Below are 22,395 nucleotides of genomic sequence, written 5' to 3'. Positions count from 1 at the left end.
AAGAAGGCGCTCCTGGCCCCGGCCCAGGTGAGCCGGGCCCGGCCGTATAAGGCGCGTCTGCCGAGCCCCCCCCGCCACCGCCCGCGGCCGGGGCCGAAATAATCCCCCGGCACCACCGGCCCCGTTAAGGGCAAAGCAGGTGGGGGCGGCCGGGAGCCCCGCGGGGCTCAGCGGGGCAGGAGGCGAGCGGCCATCGGCTCCGCCGCCACCACGTGCCGAGGCTTGGGGCTGCGAAGGGAAGCGCTTCTCTCCCGGGTCTTTCCCATAGCTATAGGTGAGCCCAGGGGCAGAAAGTGAACTGGGAGAGAAGAAGTGACAAGGTAGATCCCTGGTTTGCAGGGCACGCGGCGACAGCCCGTGCAAAACCCACAAATTTACACATCAGGTTAAACAGTGCGTCGTTTCCTTGCTGTGATTTAAAAATGGAAAATAAATGCACGGGATAACATCTGTCAGACAAATGCCTGAAGAGAAGCCCGGTAAAGGATTAATCCTGGTCTGATCCCAGAAGCCTGACGTAGTCGCGAATGCTGGTGCCATTACGAGTGCCCATTGCTGGCCGCTGGCAGCACGGGAACCCTTCAGCTATCCCTGTGGCTCACCCTTTCCAAAAGGAGCACACTCTCACAGACAAGTCATCTCTGACGAGCTGAAGGTACTATGCAAGTGAAAAGGAACAGTTCATCTCCTTCAGCTACGGGTATTTAAGCAGAGATTCCATGTGGGACGCTTGGAAGATTTTACAGATACTTGGTTTCCAACTGAAAGAAGAGGCAGCAATGCAAGCGGATTTGCAGCCCTGACACTATGTTGATGCAAATCAACCTTCAAGATCTTCTCTGAAGGCACAATTGGTCACGTGTAAATCCTTTGAAAGTGTAGGGAGTCGGGCAATAAAGAATAGTACGCTAGAAGCACTGTGCTGTGAGGAGTCTCCTGTGAGCGACGGTATTTCTGCAGGTGATTTCCTCCACTGCATGGCAGAGCAGACAGCTCAACAGAGAAGCAACTTTCCTTCTCTGTTTAACTTCAGCATCCTCCAGGTTGGCAGCACTCCTCTTTACCTCTGGCAGCCATTTAATTCCTTCTGCTATAGATTTTGAATTCTTGTCAAGTGATTGAATTAAAATGCGCTCTTCTCTCGCTCTGTTCCTCAACTTGTATTATCCTTCAGCTCTGTCATCAACAATTGGGCAGCACAAAAATCTGAAGCCTGAAAGCACTTAAAGGCATCACAGACGCCAAATCTATTTACAGAACTATAGTGTTTCGTTGTGGTTTCCAAAATACGATCAGTTGTGTTGAATCAGAAATCAAGTAACAGAAACCCTAACGTCGCTGAAAGATAAACATCCTTAATCCTGCAATGAAACATGATGCAAGCAAAAACCCTCTCTATCCCCCCTGTTCCCTTTTATTTTCTCTCTACCCCAATCTAGTTTACAGCAAAGTGCCCAAATGGCAATGTTAAATCCTCCCACTTCTGAGTAAAATATCATTTTCTGCAGGTAGATCTGATGCTTATCTGGAGTCACTAAATGAATGTGGTTTTTGTCTCATCAGAAGGCAGTTGGAGTTAGTTTTCAATACAGCACACAAAGAACTCACTATCCACCATGCATAGCTCCTGAAATCGATCACAAATGACAACTTGTAAACTTTCCTGCTGCTCTAGCGACAGCAAAGGATGCAAACATGTACCTCTATGTACCGCTCATACTTCTGTGTGCTCCCATTACTGAGAAAAAGAACTATTAAGGAAACAACGTATATCCTTATTCAAGAGGAGCTATCCATCCCCCTTAGGCAGTTTTAACCCTCGTCTTCTTGTCACAAGTTTGTTTTTGTTACACTTAGAAACAACCTAGAGCTGTGGCATTTGCCACCTTCCATATGCAGTGGTAAATGAAGGCATCCTCCTGGAGCAGTAATCTGAGACAGAGTTCTGCACCAGCACAGCTTATTACATAATGAAGCAGAGGACAGAGAGGAGGAATAGCCCCGAATCCCAGACTCTTCAAACTTTCCAACAGAATAGAGAACCAGTTCAACATTACTAGTACAAGGACATTAAACATCTGTTTCGACATGGAAGTTATTTTAATGAGGCTTTGTTTAAGTAAACTCATTGCAAGTAGCCTTCTGTTTTGGCAATGGTCAGATGGAAAGCCATTGTATAAATGCCAACTGCCTCCCAACCCAGCAGTGAAGCAGTTGAAAACCCTACACAGCTCCTCCTTCCCCAAAAACCTGGAGAATGCTTTTACACCAACCATTAAAAACATCACCAGCAGAGAAGCCAGGTATTTTGAAACACTGGATAAGGGTGATCAGAATTGCCTGCACCTGGAGCAAGCTTTCCAGGGCTTGCCCTACCGCTCCTGACAGAACACAGATCTGGCCAACAGTCTAGGAAGATGCGAGATATCCCCAAAGTGATTTATGGTGGACAGCCAGTTAAAGAGATTCCTCTTCTATCAAAATTTAAGAGTCTAGGAAAAGTTAAGGCAGAACATACTTTGGCAGGGGCAAGCAATCATTTATTCTATTAGTCCCTTTCTCCCAAAACTCTGGTAAGTTTATTGATGTGGAACCACCCCCAAAGTGCCATTGAGGCGAACAAGTGGAACTCCTCCAAGGCTTTAAACGAGCAACTTCTTTGAAGCCAGAGCTGGGAGTTATGCTCACACTTCTCAGCCATGCAAGATTGCAGAAGAGCAAAGTTCGCTGCTTAGAACAATCTTAGAAGATGACTGCTAGTGCATTTCTTTCCCATATTAGTTTGAACCTCTACATAAATCTATTCTTCCAAACATGTTCAGACTCTCAGCCCAGCATACTGTATTAGTACAGGGAGGAGGGGAACCCACGGAAGGGGAGCTGTGCTTTTAAAACTAGAAACTGGATTCTCTTCAACCAATTTAACTTCTGACCTTCTCAGCTGTTAGATCAAGTTGTTGCAGCAGGCGTGGAGCCAGACAAGTAAAACGTAAGGGTGTGCAAAGTTGCTCTGCAGTTTCTGGCTCTTGAGCTACATGCAAAAGAAAAGTGCAACACATCAGATTGCAGTAACTTTTATTGAAAGACTAAATTCTGCTGTTAATCAGGACAATTGAGAAACTGATTTTTTTTATTATTATTATTCCCACGTCAGAGATAACTAACTGAGGCAGTGGGGTTAAAAAGGAAAGAAGTAGTGCCTACTGGTAGAGATCAAGGCATGGAAGGAAGATCATGCTGTACTCCCACACTTTCCTAACTGCTTTCGAGGTTTCTTCTGAGCCTAGGCACAAGCAGTTGTTGTGAATGACTGCATGGTGAGCTGCTAATCCCATTTTACATGTATGCTAGAAATAGCTTAAAGGGAAGTTAAATGGATACAATACTAAAATGCTTGGAAAAAGTTTAATTCAACAGATAGGAACTGAAAGAACGGAGTATTTACTGGACCAGAAGGCTTTGAACGAGAGCTGCGCTTTATTCCTTTCTGACACAGACAAACTGAAGGATCAGTGACAAGCCAGTTTCTGTTTTTGTGCTAGTAACCTTTAATGCAAAAACTGAAATAACCTAGTTTCTACAGCAGGAAGTGTTGTACAAAGAAAGAGTGAAGTTACCTGACAGAATAACCTGTTTCTTAAGTAATGAATGCAGTCACCCCGCATTAGTGTGCTCAGTATTTTCTCTCAACTGAAAGCACAGCCCCAGTGGTGACAACACAAGTTTCCCCACCCTCTGCAGGAGAGGGTCCCTGGATTTATTTCACCCTGTGTGTCTGCGTAGCTTTGAGTCTCAGACAGGAAATGTTCTAAGCAAAATACAGAACAAAACAACAAGTATATGAAAAGCACAGAAAATGAAAACTTTATTTTTACTTTGCCTGAAAACACAACTTTGTGTCCCCTGACTAAAGCATCAATGTCTATACATTTAAGACCAAGTATATTACTCATACAGACTTTATCACAAAGTTTTAGCAGAAAACCAAATGAAATATAAAAAAGTAAACATGAATTCAACAGTTCTTTAAAAAAAGTATTTTAAAACCCCAGTGAGAATCATGCTTGTCCCTGAACGTAGAGTTCATAGTTTGCTTTTAACACAAATTCAAAGTAAGCGTTGTACTTCAAGTTGCCAAGTTCATTTGCTTGAAGCAAGTCCTTCACCTCTGGTAAATACTCACTTAACTGAACTCCTACAAAACAAAACCATTTATTACAACACTGATTAAGGTACTTTGCATTAGCAGTTAATATAATTTTTAAGTAAACACCTATGCCTGCCTCACAGCTAAATTACTCTTATGGAATTGAGAAGCACTGATTCTCTTATACACGTCAAGAAATACAATAAAGCTTAAGTAGCCTGTAAAACAGAGTTAATATTTTTTTTTATCCAGAGCTCAGTAATTTAATGATTAAACCAAAAATTCAAGTCTTCAAATAACACTTCACCAAAATAAAAATAAATATTAAATAAAAGAAAGAAAAAAGAAAGCTCAGTTCTACAATAACTATTTATCAGTTGCAACAGTTCCAGCGTAGGGTGTGCAAGTCTTACAAATGCAAGGAAATTAATAGGATAGAACACACAAAAATGGAACTGTTGAGAAAAACTTAAGTTTTGTCTTTTTCACATGAAGCCTTATGTGATCTGCAAAAAGTTCCTATGCAGTAATATTTAAACCAGGCTTTGACCCTCAGTTGCTTCCCTTCTCTCCCTCCCTCCTCCAGCTGTAAATTCCATGGCCATAACTACCCACTAGCTGTAAGCGGAGAATGGGAGGTATATTTTTTTGTTTTGGCTTCTGGAGAGGGAAAACAAAAGCAAAAAAAAAAAAATTTGGCTAGAACAGATTAAGTTCTACTGAGAGACAGTTGATTAGTTATTATCCTGTATCTTACAGAAGACACACATTTACCACCAGAAAACCTACTTTACTGTACAGTAAGCAACTCCTAAAAATCTGTTGAGTGCCCCACTGAGCAAATAACTTAAGGATTATAACCAAGAAATCTGTTAATCTCTTATTCCCCTGAACAGTTTACAGAGATAGAATTAGCTCCAGATGATTTTAACTGCCTAATGGAATGATTTTTTTATTACTCTGAGAATTTAATAATGCTAATTTTTATATATTGGTGTTCATCTTAAGCAGCTTTTGAAACATCAGTTTCAAGACATTAATTATATTTAAATACACTTTACCTTCTTTCAATAGCTTTTGTAGTATTTTCACAAATATACTATCTTTAGATGCTTCAATTGGATCGTCTCTACCATCTGAACAGGACCATCTGCAAGTCAAAGAATAATTTTGGGAAATAATTACACAGACAAAATAACAGGAAAACTACCAGGGAAAAAAAAACCACAGGAAGATTAGAAAAATTATTAAAGATGATTAATACATGTCCTTATGGAACCATTATGTGCTTGGTTATAGCTCAAAGCAAGAGGTTTTTTCTACCTTGTGTTCATTAGTCTTTATTCCAAAGGTAAAACTGGAATGAAACTGCAGTACTATAATGTACTCTAGTTCGGAAGAGAACAGCAATGTTTCCCATCTTCTGAATGGCTAACAATCCAAACCAAACAACATTATTTCTTTGATAAAATAAAAGTATTATCCACTGAGATAAGAACTACCTCTTCTCAGCAATTATATTTTACAACTGAGGTGATGAAAGTGTAGATTTAGTTTTTTGGTAGAATAAAGCAAGAGAAGAAATGCTCTAAGGTGGAAAAAAATCAAAACAAAAATCAAATACTGAGAAAAGAAATGGGGAAAAAATCTGCAAATTCTAAGTTGCAGGCCTGTAACAGCACACACAGTCATAAAACAAAAAGTTTATCTACTTTGTGATTAAATGTGAAGACTTATGAATATCAGTCTCATCTGTGATACAAAAAAAAAAAATCCCAAACAGATTTTCTTAAGAGGATGATTGTTTTAAATGACAATTTTTCATCCTTGCAGAGCTTTATATTCACCAGTTTCAAGTCAACACCAATCTAACTTATTTTGCTGTGGTTCTAACCTTTCAGTTGTTAAAATTTCCTGTTCCATGTGCTAAGCTGTCAGACAAAACTGGTTCTCATATCACTCCCTAAACTGCCATGGGCCCGTGGGACATACTTGTAACAGATCTGGACTTGGATCCAGAAGCTATTATTGACAAATCCTCTGTACATCACTGTTTTTACCCTGGATGTCTCTTCAGCTCCTAAATGTCTAGGATTACATCTTTGATTCCACTGAGAAAAATGTGAGGAAAGGAGGGAGGGAAGGGGGATTTTCTTTTTGGCACAGAGGAGGATAGTAAGGACACTAGCAGAGCATCAGGAACACACTCAGCAAGACTCTCCATCCTACCTAAGAACCGTACTACCATCTGTAGCCCTAAAGTTAGAAACCACAGGTCATCCTTAAAAGTAAGTTCTGTCACATCTCAAATGTTTACTTTTGCACACAGATGAAAGTTAACACCGCCTCTCTGTAAGCCTTTGTGAGCCTTGCTGGACTGGAAACTCAGTTGGGACATCAAGATTTCTACCCCACTATTCAGTGGAAACTGTGCATCTCAAATTGCCCCTGGTTAGCTGCCAGTGACCAAAATCTTATCAGCATTGTACGTGTCTGAACCGTTAAAATACCAAATTCAAAATCCCGTGCTTGTCCAGGGTAGATAGATCATAAACCAGTAACTGGACAGGTGCCACGTAGGAGTTCTGAATTCTTCTGTCTTTAAAATAACAGGAAGGGAAAACACTTGGAATAGTGTGAACCTCTTTCTGCTTATTATTTGCGTTATATGTGGACGTAACTTAGTCATGCAATTAGGAATTACTTCCTAGACACCACAGCCATTTGGAATCTATACTATGCCTAAGTGTGAATCCAAATGCTGCTTATTTCCATTCTAATCACAAATGGCATAGTGCATTTGGAATGTACTCTCTCCTCTTCTTTTTTCCCTTAGGTCCATCTTGGAGCATAGGTGGGAGTTAGGAAAGCCTGAAGACTTCTGAAAGTTAGAAAGGAAAGGGAGGAAATGCCATTTGCATTATTTAACCTGGGAGAGACCAGCATCACTGATGAGAAGATTCTTGTGACCAACTGGATTCTGCCTCTATTTGGTTTTGAACATCCATAAGAGTGACTCTTCTAAGCACTATTTAGGCTTTGATCTCTAACAGCCAAGAATGCAGTTTTAACTCAAAAAGGTGATGAAATTGCCAGTGTGGTTCAATGGCAAAACCCAAGTGAAATAAAAGCTGGCAGGAGTGGCCTCTGCCTATGTTATCTTATTAAAAAGCTTCTATTTGAGATGCTTCAAAGGAGAAAAAAAAAAAAAAAGTTCAGCATTGGTCACTTTTTCACCTCAGGAAAGGTTGTAAGAACAAAAGCTGCATGGGTTCACTTCTGTGTCAGATGCCAGGACTGCATAGTAGGTTGCCAGTGAGATAAACCAACAAAGTACTGCAGATTTTTTTTGCTGTGGTTCACTTTACAAATAAGAATACGTGTTCTGATCAGACACATTATACTTTACTAACCTTAACCTGTGAAATGAATGTGGTTTTGACGAATTAGAGAATAGTACACTAAAATATAGTTCTGGAAAAGCTGTGTCTCAGTAACTCATATTTATACTTACCCATCTCTTTGGAGAGCCTTGCAGAGAATTTTAAGTTTAAGATCATTTACATCCACTTCTTCTTCCTTCAATTCATATAAGGAGAAAATATAGGCAAATTAAATTTTTTTTACAAAAAAAAATAATCACTCTGTCACACAGATTGCACCAATGAATTAGATTCTTCAATCATCAAACATTATTTTAACACATGCTGTTTTAACAGATGATCTGATTGGACAGTTGAAAGACCAAACACTGCTTGTTTCCATTTGAAATCATGGATTCAGACGTTCTACATCACCACTCGGCTGCTGAAGACCAACTAACACAGTTTGTAAAAGGGCACATTTTAAAATACCAACTTGTAAACTTGTAAACATTATATTCTAGGCAAATTTTATTTTACCATGTGCTAAATGATGACTGGAGTCAAAGCTCTTTTTTCAGTATGGCCAAGCTAACTAATGTGCACTAGTAGCCACATTAGGATATATGTTTCATGAATGTATCAGTAAATGTTTTCAAAGATATACATTTGATTTGAAAAGGGCAGTTTCTTCATTGCATAGAAACTACCACCTCCAACTTGTGCTGAATGGTTCTATACAAGTTGTTAGAAACTTTAATATCTGTGGGAAAAAAAAAATAAATTGCATGGGCTTAGGGTAACATTTATTTTATTGAGACAAAAAAAAATACAGTTGGAAAAAAAGTAGATGGTAAATCTGTGGTTCAAAGCTATTTACATGCTAGAAAGTGGTGACTATCCCACAGTGACTATCACTGAAACTGTCAAGAGGAAAGACACAAGAACTAAACTACTAAAACAAACTGATCTTTGTCCTGTTTGGAGACAGCCTGTAGGGAAGCAGGGCCCTAAAAAGAAACTATAGACTATAAATGGGAAGTGAAGAATGCAATTTTTCTTAAATTATCTAAACCACATTTGGTATTACGTTTCCAGTGACTTAAATGCAAACTGACAAAATACATCAGAGGTTGCTTTAATTACCATACATTAAGCTAATGTGTCAATTAATTACACATGCACTACTCTAGCTTAAATAATAATAAAAAAGTCTCTAGATTAGAAATCCTTTAAAAAGTTTTTCTACCTCATCAATATATTCCAGCAGATCAAGTGCTTTCTTGAAGTCATATTCATTGGCTCTTCTGTTCTCATCACATATGAACATCTATGAAATCAGAGATTAACACGGAGAATTATTTTTAGCCTACAAACTAATGTAACTGGTATCAGGGACGACCCACTATGGGAAGACCACCACGTACTTTCTATTTACATGACCTTCTCATGAAAATATGTCTTGATTCAAAGGCTAGTATTTTTATAGTAAGGAATATACTTAAGGTTTTAGAGCAGCATTCCACCTACGTGACAATGGTCTGTGGACAAATGATACTGGATACAAGGCTGCTGGGTTTCAAATTTAAGTGCCATTTAAGGCTGTAACATTCCTGGACTACTGTTGCCAGAGCTCAGCTCCACAAATAAGCTCTCTGAATTATTTCGGTAATTAAGCTCAAAGCAGTACTTTAGCACGTGTGCCGCCTTTCACTCCTTAAAAACAACAAGTTTGTTGGGGATATTTAATATCCCCCAATTATAAATTGGTACTTCAAAGAAAAATTATCATTAACACTCTTTTAATATACACTTTCTGAATTTCATTTTTGCATTACAAGTAGCAAATATTAACACTAGTTTGACAATAAGTGAGAATTCAGAAGGAAAACTGTTGTGGTGCCAGCACTTGCCAAGTCATGACTGACACTTCCTACCCTTCCCTAATCCTACAGACAGCCTTACTTATAGAGACACAGGTAAGGACTTCACAATCTGCTATTAGCACACTTCTAAGAAAATGATGAGAATGTAAACAAGCATGCTAGCTTTTGATTTTCCACAGGATTACAGAAAATTACAGAAAAATTGACACCCAGACTTTTTTTACAATGTATTGCTGTCATTCATGGAGTATTTTTTGTGTGCATCATGGTAAAAAAATTGGGCAAACAAGGCAGAATCAGTAAGGCTACTGGTTCCTGAATGATACCAGAAAGGAGTGGGGAAAAAGGAGTCAGCACTATTACTTATCCCAGTACTGGAATAGTTCAAATTTTTGTTTCATTACAGGTTGGATTTTTGCAAAAGAAAACAAAAGTAGAAAGACTTCTGGTGCCTCTTTGCAACAGGTGACCAAAAGCCTCTTCCTGCTTCTAGTACTTCCTTCTTCTATCTTGTAGCATCCTTCCGCATTAAGGTAGAATTGTTTATTCATTCTGCCTTCCAAGTTCTGCCCTACCAAGAGTGTAAAGGAAGGTAAAAACTATCTCACATCCAAAAACTGGTTTAGACCAGTAAATCAACTTCTGGCACTGATCTGATCTGCTTTTTCTCATAGCAGCACTCCAACAGAAAAAACTAGGACTAAACCCATCATTCTGATGTTTGCTGGTAGAAACTAAGTGAAGTTAAACTCATATGTCAGATCTTTATGTGCTTAGCAAGTCATATAAGGGATAAAGGCAGCTGTGACCTTCTCCTTTATTTTATCACAAAGGGGCAGAAAACATACTGGAAGTTTACCTGTGTAACGAAGAAAACATGAGACACTTACATCAATGAGCTGAGATGCAGACAGCACTGGCATATCGTTGAGGTTCAACTGTTTCTCTGCCAGGAGCTGTTCGGGAAGTGTCTCCTGATGTAACAAAAAGCGCTCCTGCTCTGATATTTCTTGTAGTCATTTAAGGAAATGAATGTTTCATGTTATTAAAACGTAATAATAAATTTTGTGGCACAACAATAACTGTCAAGTCACAGTATTATTCAAGCCTACAAGCGTTTGTTGTGAAGCATTCTATTTAGGCTCTCATCCACGTTCCCAAAGCACAGAAATACTTCCACTTCAGTACTGCTATCCCAGAGAACTAGTTCTTACTCTCCACTCATGTTCCCAGTGTAATGAAAACATATAACTCGAATTTTGCCCCAAAACTTCAAAATTAATAGAGAGGATTAGATGGAAGCTGTTGCACTGTGCAGGAAAATGAGTTGGTTGCAAGGACCTGTGAATTCTTAAGAAGCTGTGCCATGGACATGCTCCATCTTGTGAACTGTTCAATTTTTGACTGTTTTATACTTGCCAGTATGAGCTGCTTTAGGATGAGAAATTTGCTAGTCTGAGACATTCAAAATGGAATAATATCAACCACACTATATGAACCCTGCCCTTCCCAACAACTTCCATTGCATATTGGAATAGGGAAAATAATTCTGTGGAGCATTTTCTCTCTTTAGAGAAATAAGCAAAATGTGGCAGAAATAATTAGTCTTTCCTTATCAATAGGAAAGTGATACACAAAGATTTTAAGTTTTAAAAACTACATCATGTGCCACACAGAAATGTGTGGCAGAACAAAGTCCAGAACAGTTTTGACAGTCCTCTAGCCATTATAATAAAGCTTTGATTATCTCATTTGTCATTTTTAAATTTTCCTATTTAAAGGTGAGATTCTTCACATCAGCAAAGGCATTTTCACAGTGATAAAAAAACAAATTTAAACTTCAAGATTTCATGCAATGCTATACAATTTAAAAGGCAGATAATACAGTATTATAATGAGCTAAAAATAATTTTTAAAGCCTACTTAGTTAACCTAATTATTAGCAGGCTTTTTCAATAGGACTTAAGAACGATTCGTTACATAGATGGATAAATACACAGATAAACAGAAGTAAGCTTGAGCAGCAACCCTGAGTCATATTCCAAAGCTTCCCCCTGGCGGCCAGAATCCTTCAACCAGTAGTGCAAAGTTGTTTTTTCTCAAACTCGCAGCACTTGTGCTGCAGAGTGTTTTCCAAAGGGACAGGAATGGCAGAGCAGTGGAACCATTGCATTTGGTAATGAAGCAGGCTAGATATTTGTACTTTTCCTGTTCACATCATTTCAGAGAGAGTACAAGGAAACACTGTCTTGGTAATCTTCTTAGATACAGAGAGCAAAATCCTGAGAAAGCACTTCTTGATCACAACTGTATTTATTTGCAGCTGCATTACTGCACTACAACACAATTACAAGATTTCCTTGTACAGCCTAAGAGCCTCATGACTAGAGAAGAATTCAACAGTGAAAGCAATTCTATAAATGGGCCCTAAGAAATTAATTAATTTTTACCTTGCATCTGAAATATAAAATGCAGATTCATTAAAATACATTCAGTGTGAATGGTTGACAACTTTCAGCCACTTCTCAAAGTACAGGTGCAGCTTGTTATTTTTGCCAATATTTTACATGTTAGTAGAAAAAATGGAAAGGTACAAATTTGCCATGCTCATAGTCCTAATTCACATGTGAAAGTGAATACTGAGGTTAGCATCTCATGCTGTCTTCTTTGTGCTTCCTAAAATGAGCAAAATCATCAGCCTATTTATTCTTACCACACTAAGTCAGCACCCTCAACATAAAAAAACAACAATCTCCAAAATCAGTGACATTCCAATTCTTTAATTTAGTAAGTCTTTTCTTCACTTTGCCCTGTTTTTATTTCTCACCTTCTATTTTCTCTTGTAGTATGTCTTCTGAGAAGTCTGATGCTAGTGCAGCTAATTTGCTCAAGCCAAGAAGTGTTTTCTTCTTTGCAAAATATCTTGTCTCCATATTTGCTAAAGTCTGCAACGTTCTGTGAGCCTAAAATTAATCAAGATGCTAGAAATCAGTTCTGTAAATTAGGATCAGAAGGTTAACAGACAAGGATTTTATCTGAACAGAAGTCTCACAGCTATTTATGGTTTGTAACACTATAACCCTTAATTTTAAAAGTTGTAGAATTTGCACAGTGAAACTCTGCATTACACTCCTCAAGAAGAGGCTCTCTCCTTCAACAATTTAAAAATCTTTTCATTGCTAATCAAAAAAACCTACCTCATTCTCAAAGGATAAATTGCAACTTCACCCATTGTATCTTCAGGATCTAATTCAATACTTTGCAATAAAAGCCAGGCAAATATGTTTTGACAGAACACTTCTGCATGCAGGTTGATTTACCTGTTAATTCGGGAACTTGAAAAAAGAGAATTGTGTATAACTGCTGCAGTAACCAAATACAGAGGCAAGAATTGGTTTATCAGACAAAGGAACAGTTTTTGAGCACTTACTCAGAAATAAACTATCTACACTGAATTAACTGTGTATTTTAGAATCCCTACCCCCTCTTCAAAGTGCTTTGCCACAACACAGAAAACCTCAATTATCACAAATGGAATATTGCAATATTCTCAGTGTTTTTTGTTTGTTTTGTTTGGGGTTGGTGGGTGGGACTTTTTTGTTTGTTTAACAATATGGCATTATAAACCTAGAATGAGAGAAATGTTTCCATGGTTTTCATTCTTAGCAAACAAGTATGTGGATTGAAAGAAGCCATTTCTGATTTGAAATACTTTTAACTGTTAAATGAAACACATTTTTAAGTCTAGCAGAAGGATGGAAAGACTGACCAGCAAGAAGAGGGGATGTAACTGGAAAGCCCAGAAGGCAACAAATAATCATGTTTAAAAACAATGTCACATTAATCTATCCACATGCACATTTGCTACTAAAAACACTTTAAACTACGAACGTAAGCAATAAATGTTATCAATAGCTTTTTTACTTTCATGATACCACCAAATTCTGTAGCTTTAAGGTGTTAGTCTTGAAAGAGAAGTTTCATTTTTCCCCTGGTGGGATAACATTAAAATGCTATTGATATTCTCTATAAATCCAATTCCATATATATTCCAATTCAATATAAATTCCAACAGAGTAGTGATCATGTAGGCAAACCAAACTTCCGCAATAAAATGTACCAGCCACCAGCCAGGGATGAAAACCAGCCCTGATTTCCATTATGTTGTGCGGTGGCTTACCTGAGATACCAGATGGTGCCTGAAGGGAGGCTTTTGGCCAAAAGTACCAAATTAATTATCTGCCATCCTTCCCCCAAATTACCTGGATAAGCTGTCTTTTGACAAGAAAGAGTCATAACTCAGTAAATGACCTACTTGAACATGTACCTGACCTGTTCAACATGTGTTCCCACTTGGCTGCATTTAAGAAACCCTACCTTTTGCAAATCCTGGCTATTGATGTCATGTAACCAGCTCAGATGTTCATGTGCTTGCAAGAAACTGGCCAGCTGTCCATGCTGAGCAATAGGCTGAGATAACAGCTTTCCTCGCTTTCCTTTTTCCAAATACCAGCGAAACAGGAAATCTGAGAAGTTCTGAACATAACAGAAATATGAACAAATTTTAAAATATATTTAATATAAAATTAAATATTTATATATTTAAAATACATTTGAGTATCGGTTTACCTTCTAAGTGCTTTCTAAAATAATAAAATAAATAAATAAATCTATAAAATTTAATTTATAAATTTATAAACTATAAAATACAGTTGGTAAGAAAATAGTAAGAACCTGCTTGAGAAAGCCAGACACCCACACACATGACACAAAATAGTGTTGATAAAAATCCCAATAAGAATCCTGATAGGAAGTGTTTAAAACATTCATGAGCTCTCTACAACAGATGCTGATAAACAGAATCCTTCAGTTAAAGTGATGGAAGTGCCAAAAGTAAATTCTTCACTTTATAACACAAGAACAGGAATCACATCAATCACAATTTTTCTCATGTCATTTTCAGACCTGTTCCTTTGCCCCCCCCACTCAAAACTCCATGCTTACTATTTCCTTTCATAAGCAAGCTTACTTCAGCTGTCACTGTTTTTGAAACATTCCCTCCTACCTACAAGCTAACCTGCAACTTTCCTTCTCTCAGACATTGTTTAAAAAAACACCTGTCTTTTTAAGAGAAAAAACACCCTATTTTATCCTCAAAAACTTGAATGTGAAGTAACTAATCAGGACTTCTGTTTGAGATTAAATTTGGCCTTTTCAGGACAATATTAGAGTAACATTAAATTTTAATTGCATTAACAAATTAAAAAAATGAAGTCTGAAGAGGCCATCAGTCTATCCATTAGACTTACATACTCAGCTCTACATTTGCCACAGTAACTTCTTTTTGGGAAGTTTTACATTTCCCCTTTAAAATAAAGCATGTGAAGACGGGGAAAAAAAAAGATAATTTATCCCCTTCGACAGCCAGGCTGAGCATTTAATAGGCACTATTTAAAAAGCTTGCTATAATTTCTGTCTATTACTGATACTTCTAGTTTTTTGTTATTAAAACAACAGTTATGTATTCTCTTTACTAGGAAACACATAGACTGCAGGATTTCTCTATCCCAAATAGTTGTGGAAAGCTAAACAAATTCATCTCACCAATTCTCAAATTAAGACTCTTTTGTTCCAGTCCCACACATTTCAAGTAATCTCTACCACCTTTTCCTTAAGCTTTCTAATATTCCAGCACACCTAGTTATTACACTAGATTTTAACAGACAGTGGGAAAACTGTCCAACATATATGTAGCAGGGCAATGCAAAAAAACCCCAAAGCAAGAGCCCCACCTTCCTACTCTTCCTAACTACTTTTCTATTTATACATTAATTACTTTTCTATCTATACATTTAACAATTTCATCTCTTTTGGAAATTATCCTCCATTTTATACTATGTTAGTTTAATGAAACAACAATGTAATGACAACAGCACCTGAGTGAAGAAGTCAGAAAATGCTGAAAAATGTTAAGAGTGAGAAAACATTCTGTAGCACAAAAAGGTCCCATGAAAAGGCACTGTTTATACAGGTAGCACCTTTATTTCTGCTGGCTAGCTTTGCCTTCCTAATGTAAAATGTTCCATTGAATACTTTACAGTGAATAACAACTTCAATTTTCCACGTTGCCCCTGTATGTATACATAATTACATATGCATTAAAAAAAAAAAAAAAAAAAAAGGGAAAAGAAACCCCAGAAAGAAATAATAAACTTTGCAACATTTCAGGGGCAAACTTACTATAAAACACTATCTAAAAGAAATAGAAGAGACTTGCCTGGTCTGCAAACTGAGTCATGTAGCGTTGTAATCTGGCCTGGTTGTCTGTCTGCTCACACATTTGCACCAGGATATCAAAATCGCAGTATTTCTCTGCTAAAGCAGCTGCCAACTGGTACTGTCCCAGGGAAACTGAGAACCAAAAAAAAGAAGTTTTATTGAACAAGCTCACCTTCGTCTGGGACCAGAAAAATGAAAGCAAGTGTCAAGTGTTGCCATCAAGGAGATACTCACACATACCCAAACAAACATTCCCCTCCTGCGTACATCTCCCGTGCACACACACACTCACAGACCTACCTCCTCTGTCCCACAGCACAAGAGGGAAAAAGGGAATACTAAATGGCATCATATTTTCTATTTCCTCTGGAACTTAGCATCATCTGCTATTTGCACTGGGGGAGGGAATTCCACCCATGACTTGACCTCTACAGTAGCAGCCACTTAAATAAAACCAAGCAAAAAAGCAGCAGCCATAGGCTTTTGAAAAAGAGCAGGACAAATAAGGACAACTGGGCTTGCATTAAAGAGAAACTACTGAAAATCTTCCTTTTTGTTCAGTTAAATATGTAAGAGTCAGCAGAAGACTTAGTTTTGTTTGTAAGGAATATGAACCTTAGGTAGAACATAATGATGCAAAATGTATTTATAAGCTAACAGGGCCCATGAATGTCAGGAAAATGGACAATGATAATTTTAGCTTTTTCTAAGAATGCTCAAAAACTACCATTAGATTATTCTACCTATATAATTTACTTCAGTAAAAAAACTAAACTTTCCAAAGTTACTAAAATGCATTTACACCAACTCATTTCCATTTTAAAAGGGAGCTTTTCTATGGTTTACTCTTTCAGGACTTGACCACATCCAACACGTTAAACAATAGGTACAGTTGTTAAATAATTGGGATTCAAAAAGTAACTGTTCACTGATAAACATCAAACAAGCTTTCAGGCAAACAGGTTTATCTCAACTTGCAACAATATAAACATTTAGAAGCCATTTACAGGCTGCTTTCAGCCAGGCAGCACAAGATAATATCTGCTAACAAGTTAGCAGTAGACAAAAATTCAAGCACAAACATGAAGTGTGGTCCTGGATGTTAACTTGTAACCTGCTTTTACTTTGTAATTATCTCATTAGATCATACACCAGTCATTTGTACTCTGAAAGCAGCTGTGTAAAGCAAGCACAATTCATACACAGATGCCATTTACTTTATCAAATCGGTGTCATTTCCTCATTGAACAGACCATTTAATCTTTGAGCTAAAGAACACGGAGAGCACTCACGGAGAGGGGACAAGAGCTCCGATCTTTTCTGGACGTATTCCATTTCCACGCTGCTGTACCGCTCCTGATCAGCCAGACGATCCACAGACTTCAGCTGAGCCACGTAGCCATCCAGGAAGCAATCCAGGAGTGCCACCAGCTGCTCGGCCACGATGCTACGGAGGTTGCTGTCCACCTGGGGATACACCACCTTCAGGATGACACCGTGCTGACGCGCTATTGCCGCGCGGAGGCCACTGGAGGCTTGGGAAAACAACACAGGGAACATTAAAGCAATACTCCAATCACCACAGCAATCTATGGCAAAGCGTAAGAAAAACATTACTGTGTATAATTTAAAAAATAAAAAAATACAATGGAAAAAAGTCAATAAATGTTTTTGTTTTGAAAATCAAAGTAATAACTCCACCCCTGCAATAAACGACTACTCCCATCTACTTTTACATAGTAAACTGGGCTAAGACGTGGTAAACAAAAAGCCTGAGCTATGCAGATCTATGCTGCCAACTACCAACATCAGCTCTTTTTCCAGAAGAAAATAATTACTTGCACTATTTCTGGGCAAAGTAAGAGAATACACACAAGGAAAAAGTAACTTCTGTTAACGTGATGTAAATACTTTGATATGGTCATCAAAACACAAGAACAAAAGAGTTTGCATGGGTCCTGCTTTTGTGAGGAGGAATATGGATTGGAAGATTTTTGTCTTGGAACCACTAAACAAATGCATTTTACACGTAGAGGCTACAAGGAAGCTTAAGCACCAACTGGAAAGTGCTTGCTTCTAAGAACATTTGTTCTGATAGTTTTTCACACTATTAAACCATCAAAACAAAACACATTTAAGCAAGTAAAGAATCATCAGTCCTTTTAAAACAGCTACTGGTCATATTTGATAATTTATTTTAATGTTATGTATCCCACAGATCTGCCAACCAGAATCAATGCATTAAAAAAAAATTATAAACATTCTAAAATTAGTTTCCCAAACTTGTGATTTTATAGCCAAGTTTGCAATGCAAGTTTTAAAAAGCCATCATCAGTACTGGACAAACTAAGTTTCATTGATTCATCCCATTTCACTCCCCCAATGAAAACCTCATTTTCACTTACTCTCACTGACAACCCTGTGGCAGCTTTTAACAGTGAGTTTAAAATTCCAACTTAAATTCATGTGTTCTGAAACTTATGAACTTGTAATAGTATTTTCTCACCTGTCCATGGAATATATTCAGGTTCTCTTTCTGGAAGTTCTCCTGTTTTATATAAAGAGGCTCTAGACTGACGATACTGACAGGCAGCTTGTAGCATATCCTATTGAAAGGTAAGGATGTGAGAATCTTAAAGTCTACCTCAGTATACACCGACCACAAAAGATGCTGTCTTTTGTAATTCTGAAACCTTCTTTTAATATCCACACACTTTCTACACCACTTTCTCAGTTGGACAGAAGGGAATATTCTGACTGAGGAAGAAACCTCAGTGCTCAAACACAAGCACTTAACATTTTGCTACATATTCATGACTTCACAACTTCCAACAAAGCTGCAGCTTCTCAATTACCTTTAACAGTGGCTCAGGAGGAAAAGGAATGTCCCTAATTCTGCCCAAGGCTGTCTTTTCCTTCCTACTGTATTTGGACATGTGAAAACACATTCACTTTTCTTCTCATGTCAGTAACTCGGATGTGCTACACTTGTTCTGTGCTCTTTAATGTTTATTTTCCCCTCCCACAAACATCTTGGTGAAGGCAGCTCTGTACCTTAATGATGTTGTTCACATTGACAACTATCTGGGCCCACTCAATTGATTCAATAGGCATATCTTTCAGGATTTGTTCCTCCTCTTCTAATAAGCATTCAAAGATGGAATCTATCTGGGATACCTTGAAGACAGAAAGAAAAGTTACACTGAACACAAACATGTCCACTATCAGCTGATACCTAAAAGCCAAGAGCTGTATAGAAAAATAAGAACGTTAGCATAAACCACATAAATAGCAAAAAATATAAAAAAGCTATCAACTACCTTAATGCATAATGAGATCATCAGCTTATGGCTCATACAATATTTAAAACTATAAACAAATACCTTCTTTTTGGACTTAAAACTAAAACGGAAAAAAAAAAATCCTCATTTCTGGAGACAACTCCATGCACTCCATTAAGCATATTCCTCTATAATTTTCTGGAATATTTGGCAGTAGAATCTTTGTTAGATAAACTATACTGGATAAAAAAATCTGCTTTAAAATAGCAGACTATTATTTCTGTTTTCTTTTATATTTATCTTTCTCCCTTAGCAACTATTGTTCTCTGCAGTAAAAAACCTCCTAAGAATAAATGTTTTGTGCATAGTTCTTCTTAAGAAGGAAGAAAGAAATAAAGACGGAGTACTTGACTGGAACACAGCATAAACTGAGAACTAACTTAGCTTGACTAATATTAGAGAAGACAAAAATTAGAAGAGACTGAATTAATGTAATTCCATCCAGGATAGCTCATCAAAGCAGCTCTCCTATCTGGAAAGCTTCATACTCTTCAGTACATCCCTTAAAAATTATAGTTTAGCATGCATCTTCTTATGTGTCAGAGAATTTCAGTTGTCTTTTCCATTGCTCATCCATGTTGAGTAGTTGGAAATTGTAACAACTTTACTTCTACTAAAATTTGTCGAAATTCATGTTTCAGCTGCAGACACCAAAAAGTGAGGAAAACACTATCACATTAACCGTATTTAAAGGGTAGTTGTGTAAAGTTGAATTGATTTTTACAGTTCCACAGGGAAAAGTTTCAAAGTACACTTCAAAGCATTGTAATGTTTATCACATGCAAGGCTATACAGTAATTCAGGAAGGACAGGTTTCTTACCTCCCTGAAGAACACATCCGCAGGGGTAAGGCTTGGTGGAATATCACATTCCCTTTTGTTTAATGCAATCAGTATAGCAGCATTCACCAGCTCAGGCAGCCTAGAGTGGTGATTCTTGAGAACAATAGCTGCTGCCAGTTTCTCTGCATGCTCACAGAGCAACAGTCGAGTGGCCATCGGCATCCCTCGCACTGGAAAACTGCCCAGACGTTCAAACACACCAACCTTTTATTTAAAAAAAACGAAACAAAATACCCCATGCACTTTAAACAGTGTTCTAGAGGAATCAAGACGAAGTAATAAACTATGTGTGCTAATACCAACAGAACAGTAGGATTTACCTGATGAAGAAACTCAATGAAGAAGGAGTGCGCTTTTGTCTTATCCTCTAGCTGATGAAGAAGAATTAGAGATGTGTTGCTGAAACCAGCTGCTTCTAAAAAAAGTAAAATCTTAGGTCAGAGCACTTGATATCTTCATTTCTGGACAACTATGTTTTTTGCCTCTGAGGTAAACTGATCTGTCAGTTTTTACAGTGGTATCACACTGGTACCTTTTACAGTAGATGCACACATTTATATACTGCTTACCATGCTATTTTTAATCAGGTTTTTTCAACTCTATCATGACTGAGGTAAAGCTTTTAGAAGAAATAAAGTATCTTTAGATTAGTACTATTCTGAAATACCCAATATGCTGCTAAAATAGCAGCTCATGAGCATATTCTAGTTTTAGTAGGATTCAGACCCATATTTTTATCCTCATGGTGGACTAGCTATTGTTAAATTTATTATGCCCTAGACCACAGCTACTAGAAACTAGTAACTAGCGTTAACAGGAATTTTTATCTAATTAACTCTGCATCCAGATTTTTTTTTATAAACTGTGTGCTTATAATATCAAGATAAAAAACTTTGAAGAACTACCACTGAGCAAAATTAGCAAGACAATTTCCAAGAAGCTATCAATTTTCATTTCTGGCTTTAGTCAGAAATAAACACAGACAGGCTGCCAAATTAAAAATAAAGTTGATTCAGAAAATAGTGAGGATGTGATGCCTGACAATTTCCAACTGGCTGCCCCACACAAACAACAACAGGAAACATCATCCATCTGCAACTATTTACATGAATTTTCGAATTAGGCCTCTACTCTGTAACTGGCAACTACCACCTAGAGGTTCGAGGCCAATTTCAAATTGAAACTGGTGAGACACCAAAGCTTGAACAAAGAAGTTTCTTGCTGAAAACATGCCTGCTTTAATCCTTTATGTACAACAAATACTTGTAAACCAACTTCTCTAGTTCTTTTTTAGGCAGACAAATACCAAAGCCCCAGAGGAACACCAGCTCATTCTACCCAGGATCCAAGGTGAGCAGAACCTGTGCAGTTACACTGACAAAAGGGCTAAGAATGAACACAAAGCTCTCTCTTAACACATCTATTTTTTGGAAAATGATTCAAAACTACACAAGAGATCTTGGAAATACTAAAGTGATCTGATCCTTGCACAAAGTACTCTCTCAGAAATATGTTTTCCTTGCTGTTTGTGCTTACCGTATGAAGTTAAGAACTAATCACAGCAGACTGCAAGTTTATCTGGTAATATCATAATTTATCATCTTTAAGTCTTTCTGAAATGTATCTAGTGGTGATAGAGGGCAAGGGACACCTATTCCTTCTTGGCAAAGCTTAAAGTATAATGTTATTTAGAATATTATAGATACTGTTTTCAGGAAAAAAAACAACAAAACCAACCAATCCCCACACCAAAAAAAACCCAAAACAACAACAACAAAAAACACCCAAAACAAAAAATCCCCAACCCACAACCAAGCAAATAAAAAACCCAAACAAACAAACAAACCCCCAAAAAGCTCAAAAACCAACAAATTACATTTACCTTCAGGTACAGATTCAGCCCATCTTGGATCAGAGGCAGGGTAATCATCCATTAAGTCCACACTGATCTGAGTCACTGCTCTATCCAGTTCAGCATCAGAATCCATATCCGCATTACTTGGAAAGACCTCAATTACCATGCTTTGTGCATTGACTATGTCTTTTCTGAAATAAATGAAACACAGTATGCTAAATAAAATCAACTGACAAGATTATTGAAAAAAGAAGCTAATCAGGATTTTCTGATACACTTTTTGTGAAGTGCTTTAGATTATACACATCAAACATTTTTTGCACTCTCTCTCTAAACTAACTGTGGATAAAAAGCATTCCAATTCTTTAAAAGCAAGTAGGCTGCACAACTTATAAATCAAAAGAGCACAAGCCAGGAGTCAAGGAACATTTTTTTTATTACCTCTATTATTATTAAAGAGAAAAGACTCATCACACAAAGCTAAGCCTGGATGCATCTGGTAGTTAAGTCACTAAATTTCTACTGCTTGCTTTAAAATTTTCTCCATTTTCTCAATCACCCCCACTAATGTACTAATGGCAATAGAGGGGGAAGCTTGTCGGGAAAATGCTTCAGCCAGTAAAATGCATTATTTTTATTTCCTATAAATTCAAAGAATCCTCTCTTATTCATATCAATAAGTA

The 22,395-nt window shown here is 37.5% G+C and overlaps 1 protein-coding gene across 1 annotated transcript in view; it reads right to left on the bottom strand.

Moving 5' to 3' along the window:
* Window positions 1–3,839: 3,839 nt before the first annotated feature.
* The window catches only part of NUP133 (nucleoporin 133), a 29,924-nt gene continuing 11,368 nt past the window's right edge, over window positions 3,840–22,395 (bottom strand). Inside the window, exons 13-26 of the mRNA XM_005518548.3 lie at window positions 21,740–21,903; window positions 20,178–20,272; window positions 19,837–20,061; window positions 18,729–18,851; window positions 18,181–18,280; window positions 16,967–17,209; window positions 15,673–15,806; window positions 13,773–13,931; window positions 12,223–12,358; window positions 10,286–10,404; window positions 8,759–8,839; window positions 7,662–7,726; window positions 5,209–5,297; window positions 3,840–4,195 (exon numbers count right to left, since the gene is read on the bottom strand). Coding sequence (XP_005518605.1) covers window positions 4,059–4,195; window positions 5,209–5,297; window positions 7,662–7,726; window positions 8,759–8,839; window positions 10,286–10,404; window positions 12,223–12,358; window positions 13,773–13,931; window positions 15,673–15,806; window positions 16,967–17,209; window positions 18,181–18,280; window positions 18,729–18,851; window positions 19,837–20,061; window positions 20,178–20,272; window positions 21,740–21,903 — 1,870 coding nt within the window. The 3' untranslated portion in view covers window positions 3,840–4,058. The remainder of the gene's footprint in view (window positions 4,196–5,208; window positions 5,298–7,661; window positions 7,727–8,758; window positions 8,840–10,285; window positions 10,405–12,222; window positions 12,359–13,772; window positions 13,932–15,672; window positions 15,807–16,966; window positions 17,210–18,180; window positions 18,281–18,728; window positions 18,852–19,836; window positions 20,062–20,177; window positions 20,273–21,739; window positions 21,904–22,395) is intronic.

The sequence above is a fragment of the Pseudopodoces humilis genome, chromosome 3, assembly GCF_049639895.1.
Source record: "Pseudopodoces humilis isolate 2021_Gansu_Grassland_sample_001 chromosome 3, ASM4963989v1, whole genome shotgun sequence".
Lineage (NCBI taxonomy): Eukaryota > Metazoa > Chordata > Aves > Passeriformes > Paridae > Pseudopodoces > Pseudopodoces humilis.
The sequence above is the reverse complement of the archived record's forward strand: the minus strand, read 5'-3'. Positions and strand labels throughout refer to the sequence as shown.